This window comes from Mobula birostris, chromosome 24 (assembly GCF_030028105.1).
Source record: "Mobula birostris isolate sMobBir1 chromosome 24, sMobBir1.hap1, whole genome shotgun sequence".
Classification (NCBI taxonomy): domain Eukaryota; kingdom Metazoa; phylum Chordata; class Chondrichthyes; order Myliobatiformes; family Myliobatidae; genus Mobula; species Mobula birostris.
Window position 1 is genome coordinate 7,441,268 of NC_092393.1, and position 14,502 is coordinate 7,455,769.

The 14,502-nt window shown below is 52.3% G+C and overlaps 1 protein-coding gene across 2 annotated transcripts in view; it reads left to right on the forward strand.

Annotated features, from left to right (window-relative positions):
- mif4gdb (MIF4G domain containing b) overlaps positions 1-14,205 on the forward strand; it is a 30,563-nt gene extending 16,358 nt beyond the window's left edge. For both annotated transcript variants that reach the window (XM_072242249.1, XM_072242248.1), the window contains 5 exons: positions 4,274-4,388; positions 4,578-4,687; positions 5,715-5,870; positions 9,604-9,696; positions 13,370-14,205. In XM_072242249.1, the coding sequence (XP_072098350.1) occupies positions 4,307-4,388; positions 4,578-4,687; positions 5,715-5,870; positions 9,604-9,696; positions 13,370-13,597 (669 nt within the window). In that variant the 5' untranslated portion in view covers positions 4,274-4,306 and the 3' untranslated portion in view covers positions 13,598-14,205. The remainder of the gene's footprint in view (positions 1-4,273; positions 4,389-4,577; positions 4,688-5,714; positions 5,871-9,603; positions 9,697-13,369) is intronic.
- The last annotated feature ends 297 nt before the right edge of the window (positions 14,206-14,502 follow it).

Genomic DNA, 14,502 nt, shown 5'->3' on the forward strand with positions numbered 1-14,502 from the left:
CACTGGTGTTTCTGGGTCCAGGTTCCAGGCTCTGCGTCCAGGTTGTGCGGAAACATCTATAAGCCAACTTGTGGTGGTGCAACATCTAACGTTCGGGTGCAGCAGCCATTCCGGCTAACTGAAGGTGTCTTTTTCTTGTTTAAATGTGTTTTTTTTTATTGTTGCAAGACGGCGCTGGGCTCCAAGAGCTACAGATACTGTGGGTCTAACCCTTCGGCAAGCTGCTTATTGATGGGAGGAGTGGGCTGGGGTGTCCAGGTTGTCAGGGGAGCTGGCCAGCACGTCAGAGAGCTGGGCTGTGTTCGGAGGAGTGGGCTGGGGTGTCCAGGTTGTCAGGGGAGCTGGCCAGCACGTCAGGGAGCTGGGCTGTGTTCGGAGGAGTGGGCTGGGGTGTCCAGGTTGTCAGGGGAGCTGGCCAGCACGTCAGGGGAGCTGGCCAGCACGTCAGGGGAGCTGGGCAGTGTTCGGAAGAGTGGGCTGGGGTGTCCAGGTTGTCAGGGGAGCTGGCCAGCACGTCAGGGAGCTGGGCAGTGTTCGGAGGAGTGGGCTGGGGTGTCCAGGTTGTCAGGGGAGCTGGGCTGTGTTCGGAGGAGTGGGCCTGCGTGCAGACCGTGTAGCAGTCTGCTACTCGAAGCCATCGCAGTCGGTGCACGAAGACAGCGTGCTGTGTGACTGTGGGTTATTGTCTTTGGACCTTTCTTTTGTGATCGCAAGACCCAGTTGGACATCGATAATGTAAGATGCCACAGGCTTCTTTCCTGTGTTTGGTGGTAAGTCAAGCAGTGTGGGAGTTGTACGGCTTCAAACTGTGAGCTTGCCTGCTCCTGCAGTCTGGAGGCAGTGTGACATGGCACCCATGCTCTGCTGGGACTGCCCTCTCCTGCTGGTGCACCCGTGCTCTGCTGGGACTGCCCTCTCCTGCTGGTGCACCCGTGCTCTGCTGGGACTGCCCTCTCCTGCTGGTGCACCCGTGCTCTGCTGGAACTGCCCTCTCCTGCTGGTGCACCCGTGCTCTGCTGGGACTGCCCTCTCCTGCTGGTGCACCCATGCTCTGCTGGGACTGCCCTCTCCTGGTGCACCCGTGCTCTGTTGGGACTGCCCTCTCCTGCTGGTGCACCCGTGCTCTGTTGGGACTGCCCTCTCCTGCTGGTGCACCCGTGCTCTGTTGCGATTGCCCTCTTCTGCTGGTGCACCCTGCTCTGTTGCGACTGCCCTCTCCTGCTGGTGCACCCGTGCCCTGTTGGGACTGCCCTCTCCTGCTGGTGCACCCGTGCCCTGTTGGGACTGCCCTCTCCTGCTGGTGCACCCGTGCTCTGTTGGGACTGCCCTCTCCTGCTGGTGCACCCGTGCTCTGTTGAGACTGCCCTCTCCTGCTGGTCCACCCGTGCTCTGTTGGGACTGCCCTCTCCTACTGGTGCACCCATGCTCTGTTGGGACTGCCCTCTCCTGCTGGTGCACCCGTGCTCTGTTGGAACTGCCCTCTCCTGCTGGTGCACCCGTGCTCTGTTGGAACTGCCCTCTCCTGCTGGTGCACCCGTGCTCTGCTGGGACTGCCCTCTCCTGCTGGTGCACCCGTGCTCTGTTGGGACTGCCCTCTCCTGCTGGTGCACCCGTGCTCTGTTGGGACTGCCCTCTCCTGCTGGTGCACCCGTGCTCTGTTGGGACTGCCCTCTCCTGCTGGTGCACCCGTGCTCTGTTGGGACTGCCCTCTCCTGCTGGTCCACCCGTGCTCTGTTGGGACTGCCCTCTCCTGCTGGTGCACCCGTGCTCTGTTGGGACGGCCCTCTCCTGCTGGTGCACCTGTGCTCTGATGGGTCGGTCCTCTCCTGCTGGTGCACCCGTGCTCTGTTGGGACTGTCCTCTCGCGCTGGTGCACCCGTGCTCTGTTGGGACTGCCCTCTCCTGCTGGTGCACCCGTGCTCTGTTGGGACGGCCCTGTCCTGCTGGTGCACCCGTGCTCTGTTGGGACTGCCCTCTCCTGCTGGTGCTGTCCTCCAGTGTTCGATTGCTGGAAAGACAGGCTGGATTGCACTGCTGAGAACTGGTACATCCAGTTTTTTGGACAAGGTGCTCAGCGTCTGCAACAAGATGTGTTTTTTTGCGTGACTAATCTTTTATGTTTGCTATTTTGAATGAGCTGTGTATATTTTGCATCTTGGCCCCAGAAGAACACTATTTTGTTTGGCTATATTTATGTGTGGGTGAATGATAATTAAATTTGAATCTGTATGCGGTACCGCGGGGTCCCCGTATCCCAGACTGTGATCGTGCGGTACTGCGGGATCCCCGTATCCCGGGCTGTGGTGGTGCGGTACCGCTGGGTCCCCGTATCCCAGACTGTGGTGGTGCGGTACCGCGGGATCCCCGTATCCCAGGCTGTGGTGATGCGGTACCGCGGGGTCCCCGTATCCCAGACTGTGATCGTGCGGTACCGCGGTGTCCCCGTATCCCAGGCTGTGATCGTGTGGTACCGCGGGGTCCCCGTATCCCAGGCTGTGGTGGTGCGGTACCGCGGGGTCCCCGTATCCCAGGCTGTGATCGTGCGGTACCACGGGGTCCCCGTATCCCAGGCTGTGATCGTGCGGTACCGCGGTGTCCCCGTATCCCAGGCTGTGGTGGTGCGGTACCGCGGGGTCCCCGTATCCCAGGCTGTGATCGTGCGGTACCGCGGGGTCCCCGTATCCCAGGCTGTGATCGTGCGGTACGGCGGGGTCCCCGTATCCCAGGCTGTGATCGTGCGGTACCGCGGGGTCCCCGTATCCCAGGCTGTGGTGGTGCGGTACCGCGGGGTCCCCGTATCCCAGGCTGTGATCGTGCGGTACCGCGGGGTCCCCGTATCCCAGGCTGTGATCGTGCGGTACGGCGGGGTCCCCGTATCCCAGGCTGTGATCGTGCGGTACCGCGGGGTCCCCGTATCCCAGGCTGTGGTGGTGCGGTACGGCGGGGTCCCTGTATCCCAGACTGTGATCGTGTGGTACTGCAGATGAAGGGTCTGAACCTGAAACCTCCACTGTTCATTTCCCTGGACTGAAGCCTGACATGCTGAGTTCCTCCAGCTGTTTTTTTTCCACTGGACCTGTACGGCAGTGTTTGGGCCCGGGGTAATGCCAGGGAATGTCTGTCATGCATGGTACATTGGAGCACTCTACCTTGGCTTTATGTAAACATCAGCTGGGTATCTGTCACCCCCTGTGCCACCTCCCAGAATAAGGGGGTGTTCATTTAGAAAGGAGATGAGGATGAATTTTGTTAGCCAGAGGGTGGTGAATCTGTGGCATGTCTCCACTCCACTGAGGGCATCTTCCGAAGGCAGCGTCTATCATTAAGGACCCTCGCCAGCCAGGGCATGGCCTCTTCTCGTCACCTCTGTCGGGGAGGAGGTACAGGAGGCTGAAGACACACATTCAAGGTTTTAGGAACAGTTTTCTGCCATAGATTTCTGAACAGTCCATGAAGACTACCTTGCCATTCTTTTCCACCATTTGTTTATTCTTTCATTGTAACTTGTAATAATTTATTGTGCCTGCACTGTACTGCAGTCACAATACAACAGGTGTCTCAACTCATATCAGGGATTCGGATTCAGGGAGGCAGAGCCGGTCTAACAGGCAAAACGATGGCCTCTGCTGCCTGTGAGGCTGCAGCAACAGGGGGAGGTTCCCAGGAGGTTTTGGTGGTGCTGGTTGTTTCCTGGGGTGGTGTTCTGTGATGAAGAGCTGTGAGATTATCTAGTGTTTGCAGGGGTTTCTCCCGCACAGGTTTCCTGTCATCGTCGGATACAGTGGACAGCCACCACAGGAGTTTCAGAGGGATTGAAATGAACCAACTGCACTTCACTTTCGCTGTAACTGTAAGACGATACTCTATATTCTGACATTGTGCACTACCTTGTGTATGAAGCAACACATCTGGATGGCTTGCAGACGAATGCCTTTCACTTGGTCATGTACAAATAATAAATCAATTACCAAGTGATTCAAAGGCATCTCACCATTGTTGAATCTTGAATGAGGCTGTGGTAGATATTGCCGTCAGTTGTTACGGATGGTTGCAGCTCTGCTTTAGAAGAAAAGTAATTATCTATAGGGCTGTGATTCCTGGAGAAGGAGAAGGAGAGGCTGTGAGTTTGTGAAGGTAGGAGACGAGACGTGGGATTTGCTGCACCTTACCGTTTGCCAAGCCACCAAAGGGTACGTGGCTCCCTCTGACTTTAGTTTCTTGTTCTTCCTTGCTGGGGCATCTTCCCATTGGCTTGTTTATTCTCTCTCCCCAGTCACTATCTGTCATATGACCCAAAGCAGCAACCATGGAAAATTCACATGGGGAGGATTACAAGATCCAGTCTTTCGATGCAGACACACAGAAGCTGCTGAAGATGGCACTGAAAGGTGAGTGGGTGGCAGGAAGTTCCACTACAGCCAGGCTCTGGGCCTTTCCTCCCTCCTCGCTTCCAAAGCAGTGTGGCTCGTGCGTGTCCGTCAGTGCCAACGCTTAGTCCCTATCTGAGGGAGGATTAGTTCTGAGCAACAGGCAGGAAAAAGCACGATTTAAAAGCTTCTGTAACTGTCGTTTCACAGAACCGGGATTGGTCGACTTGGAGAAAGTGGCCTCGGTGATAGTCGAACAGTCCCTGAAAGACCTGGTGTTCAGCAAGGAAGCTGGCCGGATCTGCTACACCATTGTCCAGGTATGGTGCAGGGCTCCCAGCTGAGATAGGGCAAGAGTCTGCTGCAGAGAGGGGTGCTCCTCCAGGCAGTTAATCTAGTTTACATGCCTGCATAGGCTGCATTCGCACTTGAGGTCACACAAGAAGTTGTGTTCAGAGCTCTCAGCAAGAGATCCGTGGTCTGCAGCCTGCTTGAGATCACTTGCTGGATTAAAGACCCACCTACCACTTCACAGCTCCCACAACCACTGCTTTGAAGCAGTGTAGAGGACTTTCCTCCACCTTAGAAACAAGAGAGAATACTCAGCTGTTCGGGCAGCAGCTGCAGAGAGAAAAGCGGGGCCCCTGGTAACTGGGATCAGCGTCTGTACTTTGAGTACCAGCAGTTGTGTTCTGGCCAAGTGGAGGGTGCCTGTCGTGGGGAGGCTCAGATGTATGTTCTCCGGGTGACAGAGTTAACTCTGCTAACTCAGTAACGACGGGGCCCTACAGCCGACACCCATAGGGAGCGGGCCCCAGCAACTGGCATTGGGGCATCAGGGGCCTTGGCTGCGCCATTCGACAGTGGGCCAAGTTCCGCTTTGGGGAACTTTGGATATTCTGGGAAGGTGGTGTAAGCAAGGGTTCTTAACCCCTTCGCTGTGGCTGTTAAAGTCTCCCAAATGTGGAATGTGATTTCAGCCACAGCCTTATAGTCATATGTTGTTGTTTTCCTGCCCGTGCCTGCCCCTGAAACTAGTGTCTCACTGAAGACAGCCAGGGCTGCTGCTCCTGTTCACCCATGGCGAGGCTGCTCCAGTTCAGTGTCGGGTTGCCTTTGGGGGCCTGGAAGCCTCGGGGGAGGGTGGTCCTCGGATCAAGGCTGCTTCTCCAGCTCTGAGTGCCCCAGGGTAGGGTGGGCCTTGGCTCGGGGCCTCCTCCGGATCTTGGTGCCCCAAGTAGGGCGGCCTCGGTACAAGGCCTTCTCTGGCTCTGAGAGCCCCAGGGAAGGGCAGCCCTGGGCTCAAGGCTCCTTCTCCAGTTCTGAGAGCTGTTCTCCTGTTTCTAGGCTGAGAGCAAGCAGAGTGGGAACAGTACCTTCCGCCGGGGCATCCTGAACCGACTGCAGCAGGAGTTCCTGGTGAAGGACCAGGTCCGGGAGGGCTCACTGAATGCCTGGATCTGCCTGGTCACCTTCATCTGCAACGTCTTTGATTACCTGAAGGTGAGCATTCCCTCATCCCCTCTCCCTCAGCTGGGAACAGGAGCTTGGAGCTGGCAACAGAGGCTCCCTCTTCAACAGTCACATTCACATCCCAAGTTACACCCCTGTTCGTTGTTCCCTCTTCAGCCGGATCCCTGGAGCGAGTCACCTTTCTCCTGATTCTCCTGCACTGACAGCTGTGTTCTCTGCAGTGACGTCCTGTCCGTTATTGAGTTTCTTTGTCCAATGCACCATTCCGGTGTTCAGTCTGACCGTGTCGTTCAAGCAGCAGCAGTATGTACAGTTCATCTTTCACAGCCAACCCTCGAGCAAGTTCTGCTCAGACCACGTTCAGTTTGTGTTGCCCTTGTGGGGCCATTGGATCTGCTGAATGCTCCCTACGTTAGAGGGCATGTGCAACAGGGCAAAGTTGGGCAGATCTAGGTTGTTCACTCTGGACTGATGGAGGCTGAGATCTGATAGAGATTTATAAGATTGAGAGGCCTAGATAGACAGCCTGTGCAACACCCACAAAATGCTGGAGGAACTCAGCAGGTCAGTCAGCATCTACGCCAGTCTTGACGAAGGATCTCGGCCCGAAATATCAACAGCTTATTCATTACCATAGATGCTGCCTGACCTGCTGAGTCCCTTCAGCATTTGCAGAACTCTTGTGTTTATGATAGAGAGTCAATATCTTTTTTATTTTAATTATTTATTGAGATATGTTGCAGAATAGGCCACCTAGCAACCACCGATTTAACACTAGCCTAATGGCACAATTTATAATGACCAATTAACTATTAACCGATGTGCATTTGGCATGTGGGAAGAAACCAGAGCACCTGGAGGAAACCCAAATGGTCAATGGAAGAACTACAAACTCCTTTCAGGCAGCCGTGTGCAATGAAGCCGGGTATCTGGCCATATAAAGCGGTGCGCTGATCCCCGAGGTCATGTATATAAGGTGAGGGGGTTAAGCTGAAAGAGGTGCTTAGCAAGCTTTTTTACACAGAGAGTGGTGGGTGTCTGGAATGTTCTGCCAGGACTGGTGAGCAAATACAATAGATCTATTCAAGAGGCTCAAAGATAGGCCTGTGACTGTGCAGAGAATGGTGGAGGCAGAAAGGACTAGTTTAGTTAGGCTGTTAATTACTGGTTTAAATAGTTCTGCCCAACATTTTCGGCCAAAGGGCCTGTTCCTGTGCTGTACTGTTGTGAGAAATGTCAATCCCAGTTTCCCTGTTTCGTTCCCATGCTAGATCTGTTGGTAGTTCTCCCTTTCGTCTGTTCTGAATTTTTTCCTAAGCCTGCCTAATCCCGGCTCACAGAACAACACAATGCAGACCTTTTCTAAAAGTTTATTAAAACTAACTAAACATCCAACTAATCCTATACAAAGCAGAATCGTAGAGCACTAATAACAAAACAATGAATTGCAGGAAATGTCCTGCACAGTCATCCCCCTTTGTGTGAATGAGACTAGAGCCAACGGGATGTTTATCCTGTCATGCCTGTGACTGGTTTTGACAGAATGTTTTAAAGCCACACTCATTGATCGCTCTCCCCTTCCTCCAGAGTTCAACTCTTCAAAGCAAGGCCGTGAGGAGTTGAGCTGAGAGATCCTTGGTGTGCTGGAATAAGTGTCATTTGAAAGTACCCTTCCACAACTGTGGCAGTGACTGAGAGTTGTTCAAGGATGCAGTAATTTCCCAGTTTGGATTTGTGAGGGGCTGTTCGCTCTCCATTGCTGGCTGTGTCGAGGCAGTGGATGGGATCCAGCTCAAACTGTGTCATCACGTGTGCAGATGAAACAACGGTGCTTGGCCTCATCAAGAACGATGACGGGAGAGAGTCTAGGCAGGAAGTGGAGCGACTGGTGGATTGGTGGGAGAAGAACAACCTACCCCTGAACATGGGGAATATCGAGGACTTCAGGAAGGTACAGACAGACTATCCCCTCTACAAATACATGGCTTCTGCATAGGGAGAGTTAGGTGCGCCAGGTTCCTGGGAGTTCACATCACAGATCCTTCAATATCACCTCCCTGAACAAGAAGACACAGCAGCACCTCCACTTCATAAGAAGATTAAGCCAAGCAAGGGTCCCCCCACCCCCCGGCGTCTTAATTGCGTTTTACAGGAGCACCATTGAGAGCACCCTGACAAGTTGCGTCTCCATCTGGTTTGGGAGCAGTCGAGCATCAGGACCAGAAGTCCCTAGAAAGGACGGTGAGGACAGTTGAGAGGACCATAGGGGTCTCCCTACCATCCATCAGGGACATATATCAGAAGTGCTGTGTATGCAGGGCCTCTAGTATTATTAATGATCCCACCCATCCATCCAGCGTCCTCTTTGAGACTCTGATCATAAAAACAGGAACAGTCAGGATGGGAAACATTTTCTTCCCCAAGGCCATTAGGCTTCTGAGCTCCCTGCTGCATCATATTCCCAGTGTCGCTGGTTAATCTGTTCTGTACTTTCCAGTATTTAATATTAATGCACTTTAGTTTGTTATTTGTGCATGATTCATCTGTACATTTTATCTTTACCTTCAGAAGTTATGTGTGTTATGCGTACTGCTGTGTTTGATTCGAATGAACATTGTCTTGTTTCTATGTACATTATATGGTTATAAACGTTACCTACATGTATGTAGTTAAATGACAATAAACTTGACTTGAGTTGGACTGGACAAGAAGCTTGGGAGCAGGCCTCCCCTGGTGTGGGACAAGTCCACTGTCAGAGCCTCAAGTGTCAGTATCTGGTTCACTCTGCTGTCTGTTGACAGGGGCAGGGTGAATCACTGGGTCCTGTTGTGACCAGATTTTGGATCACTATTCCCAGCACCAGTCCTCACTCAGTTCTCTCCTTAACACATGTAATCTGGATTGAGCTTCTGGTAATGACAGCAAATCCATTCCTTCATGTCATGAACCCTGTCCTAAGGCTTAGTACTCTGCCTAATCCTGAGTATCGCATCCCAGTCACACAAAATCACTGCAGAGTTCGTCTCACATTATGGCCAGTGTTATCCCTCTCAGTGTCAGATGCACAGCTGTGTGCTGTGTTACCCCAAAAGATGATTATAAGAAACTCAGTTGTAATGCACCCCCATTTTTCCCTCCCCCCCTCCCCCTCTCCTCCTCATCCTGAGGCCCTGGGTTAGCGCCCTGTCTCTGTCATCCTTCTTGACTGCAGATTTCTCTCCCGTTACACAGGATCTAGGAGTCAGTATCCCGCTCTTTGTGACGCTGCCCCGTGCCGGCGGTAATGGTGTGCCTCTCTGCATTGCTTTGATTCAGAGAATGCAGAGTGACAGACAGAGTTACTGTGACGAGACACCCTACTTATGTTCCAGACCCTGTGACTCGTCTGGGGTGTCAGTGCAGGGCTGTGGGGTTGAGTCAGCCTGCTGTTTCTCTGATCCTCGTGGCTCCACTCCTGGTGGGATCGGGATTAACGGTAGGTGGAGTCTGGAATCTGATGCTGGGGATGCTGGGGGCCCTCGCTGTGTGCTGCTTGTGGCTGAGTGTGGGTCCCCGGCTCTAGCACAGCCTGTTCCAGTGTGCGGGAGGGAAGAGGACGTTACACGTTGCATCAGGAGCCCTGCTGGTGTCTGTCAACGCTGCTCAGTCACAGCCCCCCCCCAGTCACCAGAGCGTGTTGGGAGCAGAGCTGAGCCGGGGTAAGGTCTCAGCCTGCCTGCCTGCCTGCCTGCCTCTGAGGTCTCACTCCTGCTTTGTGTTTCAGGTGAATAATATGCCCATGATGGCGCTGGTTAACCCAGTGTACGACTGCCTGATGCGCCTTGCCCAGCCTGACGCTCTGCAGAATGAAGAGGAGGTGAGGAAGGAGATTGGAGTCCCCGGCCAGCTGTTGTTATCTGAGCTCATTCCCTCTTCGCTATTGCCCTCTCTCACTGTCCGACTGTAGGCAGGTTGTCCACTGTTCCCCCTCATAGAGGGGACTGTGTCTCTACTGGCTGTCTGTGTGAGCTCTCCTCACAGCCTTGCACACTCCTGCCTTCCAGTAGCTCCCTACTGAACACTACATTGAATTTGCCTCCAGTACTCTCCCTGACGTACATTCCAGGCCCCAACTACTCACTGTGTCAATTCATTTTTGTTCTCTGCCAATCACCTTCATTTGACCAGTCCACCAATGCGAACATTTTTCTCCAACTTTACCCTCTCTGACGTTATGCCATTGACACCATGGTTAGCACGAGGCTGTTACAGCTCGGAGCTTTGGAGATCAATCCCTGTGCACTCTGTAGGAGATTGTGGAATGTGTGGCTTCCCCCGGACGCTCCAGTTTATCCTCAGTCCAAAGACTGTTAATTGGTCATTGTAAGTTGTCCCATGGTTAGGCTAGAGTTAATCGGGGGTTTCTGCGGCACAGCTCAGGGGTCTGTATCGAGCTGCATCTCCAACTCCCTCCCACACACAAGTAATCTAGTTCATAAATCCGTCACATCATCCACTGTTCCAAGCACAGTCTCAGCAGCACGTCCAGAATCCATATAGTGCATCGCAAAGTCACTTTTCTGCCTGCCCTAATTTCCTTCACAACTTTCTCTAAGTGGACACAAAATACTCTGCGGATGCTGGGGTCAAAGCAACACTCACAACCCGCTGGAGGAACTCAGCAGGTCAGGCAGCATCCGTGGAAAAGATCAGTCGACGTTTCGGGCCGGAACCCTTGGTCAGGACTGAAGAGGGATGGGGCAGAGGCCCTAAAAAGAAGGTGGGGGGAGGGTGCCTTTATAGGGCCTCTGCCCCTTCCCTCTTCAGTCCTGACCAAGGGTTCCAGCCCGAAACGTTGACTGATCGTTTCCACGGATGCTGCCCGACCTGCTGAGTTCCTTCAGCGTGTTGTGAGTGTTGCTTTCTCTAAGTAGAGTGATCAGAACGGGAGACGATCCTCTGACTGAACCAGGGAGTGATCAGAACGGGAGACAAACCTCTGACTGAATCCTCTCTCCCACTCTCCCTACCCGTCCCTCTCCCTCCCTGTCTTTCTCTCTCCCTCATTCTGTCCTCTGCCCCCTTTCTTCCCCCCCTCCCCCATCTGTCAGACTCTCTTTCTTGATCCCTCCCTATCTCTCTCTCCTCTCCTCTCTCTCCCTCCATCTGTCTATCCCTGGCTCCCCCACACCTCACGCCTGCCTCACACCCCCACCCTTCCTTTTCACCCCCCCTCCCCCTGCCTGTCTCGCTCCCTCAGCCCCTCGCCCCCTCCCCTGCCCCTCGCAACCCCCTCTCCTCTCTGTCTCTCTCTTCCTTCTCTCCCTCCCCATCTTTCTGTCTCTTTCTCTCTCTCTCAACCTCCCTATCTCTTGTCTTTTTCCCTGTCTCTCTCACTCTCTCTGTGTGCCTGCCTCTCTCACCCTCTCCCTGTCTGTCTCTGTCTTTATTCCCACGCCCGTCTATCTGCCTCTCTCCCTCTCTCCTGCTCCCCGCCATTCTCCCGTCTCTTCACTCCTGCCCTCTATTTCTTAGCAACAGACACAAAATACTGGTGGAACTTAGCAGGTCAGGTCACTTCTATGGAGGGGAGTGAACAGCTGCTGTGTGAGGCCGAGACCCTGCATCAGGACCAGGGGACAAAGAAATGGCAGATGAACTTAACGCGTACTTTGCTTCAGTCTTTACTGTGGAAGACACTAGCTGTATGCCAGAGGTCTGTGAGTGTCAGGGAGTAGGAGCCATTGGTATTACAAAGGGAAAAAATGCTAGGCAAACTCAAAGGTTTTAAGGTGGATAAGTCACCTAGACCAGATGGACTACATCCCAGAGTCCTGAGGGAGGTTGCTGAAGAGGTAACAGATGTTTCGGTCATGATCTTTCAAGAATAACTTGATCCTGGCATGGTCCCGGAGGACTGGAAGATTGTAAATGTCACTCCGCTCTTTAAGAAGGGAGGAAGACAAAAGAGAGGAAATTATAGGCCAGTTAGCCTAACCTCAGTGGTTGGGAAAGTGTTGGAATCCATTATTAAGGATGAGGTTTCGGGGTTCTTGGAGACTAATAATAAGTCAAAGTCAGTATGGTTTGAGTAAAGAGAAATCTTGCCTGACAAATCTGTTGGAGTTCTTTGAGGAAGTAACCAGCAGGGTGGTCAAAGGAGAGTAGTAGATGTCATTTACTTGGGTTTTCAGAAGGCATTTGATAAGGTGCCACACATGAGGCTGCTTAACAAGATAAAATCCTATGGTGTTACAGGAAAGATACTGGCATGGATAGAGGAATGGCTGACAGGCAGGAGGCAGTGCGTGGGAATAAAGGGGGCCTTTTCTGGTTGGCTGCCAGTGACTAGTGGTGTTCCTCAGGGGTCGGTATTGAGACAGCTACTTTTCACATTGTTTATCAATGATTTGGATAATGGAATTGATGGCTTTGTGGCAAAGTTTGCGAATGATACGAAGATAGGTGGAGGGATAGGTTGTGCTGAGGAAGCAATGCGATTGTGCAGGACTTAGAGAAATTGGAAGAATTGGCAAAAAGTGGCAGATGGAATGCAGTGTTGGGAAATGTATGATAATGCATTTTTGTAAGAGGTACAATAGTGTAGACTATTATCTAAATGGGGAGAAAATTCAAACACCAAAGGTGCAAAGGGACTTGTGCAAGACTCTCAGAAGGTTAATTCACAGGTTGTGTCTGGTAAGGAAGGCAAATACAATGTTGGCATTTATTTCAAGGGGAATAGAATATAGAAGCAAGGAGATAATACTGAAGCTGCTTTATAAGATACTACTCAGGCCACACTTGGAGTACTGTCAACAGTTTTGGGCCCCTTATCCCAGAAATCATTGGAGAGGGTCCAGAGGAGGTTCACGAGGAAGATTCCAGGAATGAAGGGGTTAACATATGAGGAGCGCTTAGAAGCTTTGGGCCTGTACTCACTGGAATTTAGAAAAATGTGGGGGGATCTCATTGAAAGGACTAGATAGGGTGGATGTGGAGAGGATATTTCCTCTAGTGGGGATATCCAAAACTAGAGGGCCCAGCCTCAAAACCTTTTAGAACACAGGCAAGGAAGAATTGTTTTAGCCAAAGAGTGGTGCATGGAATGCTGTGCCACGGGCTGCGATGCAAGGCAAGCCTGTGGGTATACTCAAAGCGGAAGCTGATAGATTCCTGATGGGTCGGGGATGAAGGGATATGGTGAGAGGGCAGATGTATGTTGAGTGTGATCTGGGATCAGCCATGATGAAGTGACAGAGTAGAGTCAATGGGCTGAATGGCCTTATTCTTATGGTCTTATGGACGACAAAGGAAAGGGCGGAAGCCAGAATAATAAGTTGGAGATTCTAACCCTTTCCTTGCCAGTCTTGCTGATGGGTCTTGGCCTGAAATGTCAACAATTTTGTTTTATGCCTGACTTGATGTGTTCCTCCAGCTCTGTGTGCATGTTGCAGCATCTGCAGAATCTCTTGTGTTTCTGCCCTCTATCAGGAATTGTGTGGTGTTCATGCCGTGTCCCTTGTTTCTCTCTGCACCTCGCTCTCCAGGTAGACTGTCTGGTACAGCAGTTGCATCGCATAGGGGAGCAGTTACAAAGGACCTGCACCCAGCGGATGGATGACCTCTTCTGCCTCCTGCGAGATGGCTTCCTGCTGCAGGCCCGACCCTCCCCACTGTCTCGACTCCTGCTGTTGGAGATCATTGAGTTCCGGGCGGGAGGGTGGAAGATGTCCGACAGCACCCAGAGATACTACTACAGTGAGGTGGTTGATTGACAGGCGACTGACTTTAGCCTCAGCATGAGGCAGTATTTCAAATTCCAAGGTTGAATATGCTTTGGAGATTCACCAGCTGAGGGAGCTATTAGTTCAAGTTCCCATGCTTGAGGATTTAACTTTTTTGATAACACTTTATTTTTAAATAACAATGAACTGACCTCTGGGCGGTTCTGGGCAATTTGTTCTTCTGCTTGTAGATGAACTTCTACTTGAGGCTCGTGTTGGGTACACTGCTGCATTTGTTGCGGGCCAACGTGCTGGGTGAGTGTGTGTGCAGTCCCAGTAGCCGCGTGCAGACAGGGTGAACCTTTACCCAGTCACTACACTGCTGCCCCTGTCCCAGTGGCGATTGTGCTGTGAACAAGCCAGCCACAGACCAGACCACTGGACCACAGTCTGTGTAAGTTTTACTTTTTCAAAATTGGAGGACAGCAATTATTATCCATCACTTATTCCCCATAGACTAAGCAGCTTACTAGGGCATTTACCACTTTGGGTCTGGAGTTTCTTATGAGCAAGATTGGATTATGGAAACACGAGGAATTCTGCAGATGCTGGAAATCCAAGCCACGCACATCGAGTTGCTGGTGAACGCAGCAGGCCAGGCAGCATCTATAGGAAGAGGTACAGTCAACGTTTCGGGCCGTCACGAAGGGTCTCGGCCCGAAACGTCGACTGTACCTCTTCCTATAGATGCTGCATGGCCTGCTGCGTTCACCAGCAACTTCGATGTGTGTGGCTTGGATTATGGAGCCAGACTGCTCTTATGTGATGGACATCAGTCACAAGGGAGACATTACATATGAGCAGAGTAACAAGTGCCTTGTTCTCTCCTGTCAAAGATCCGTTCCTGCTAGATGGTCTTCATTGTCCCTGTACCCCAACACCCACAACCCGCACCT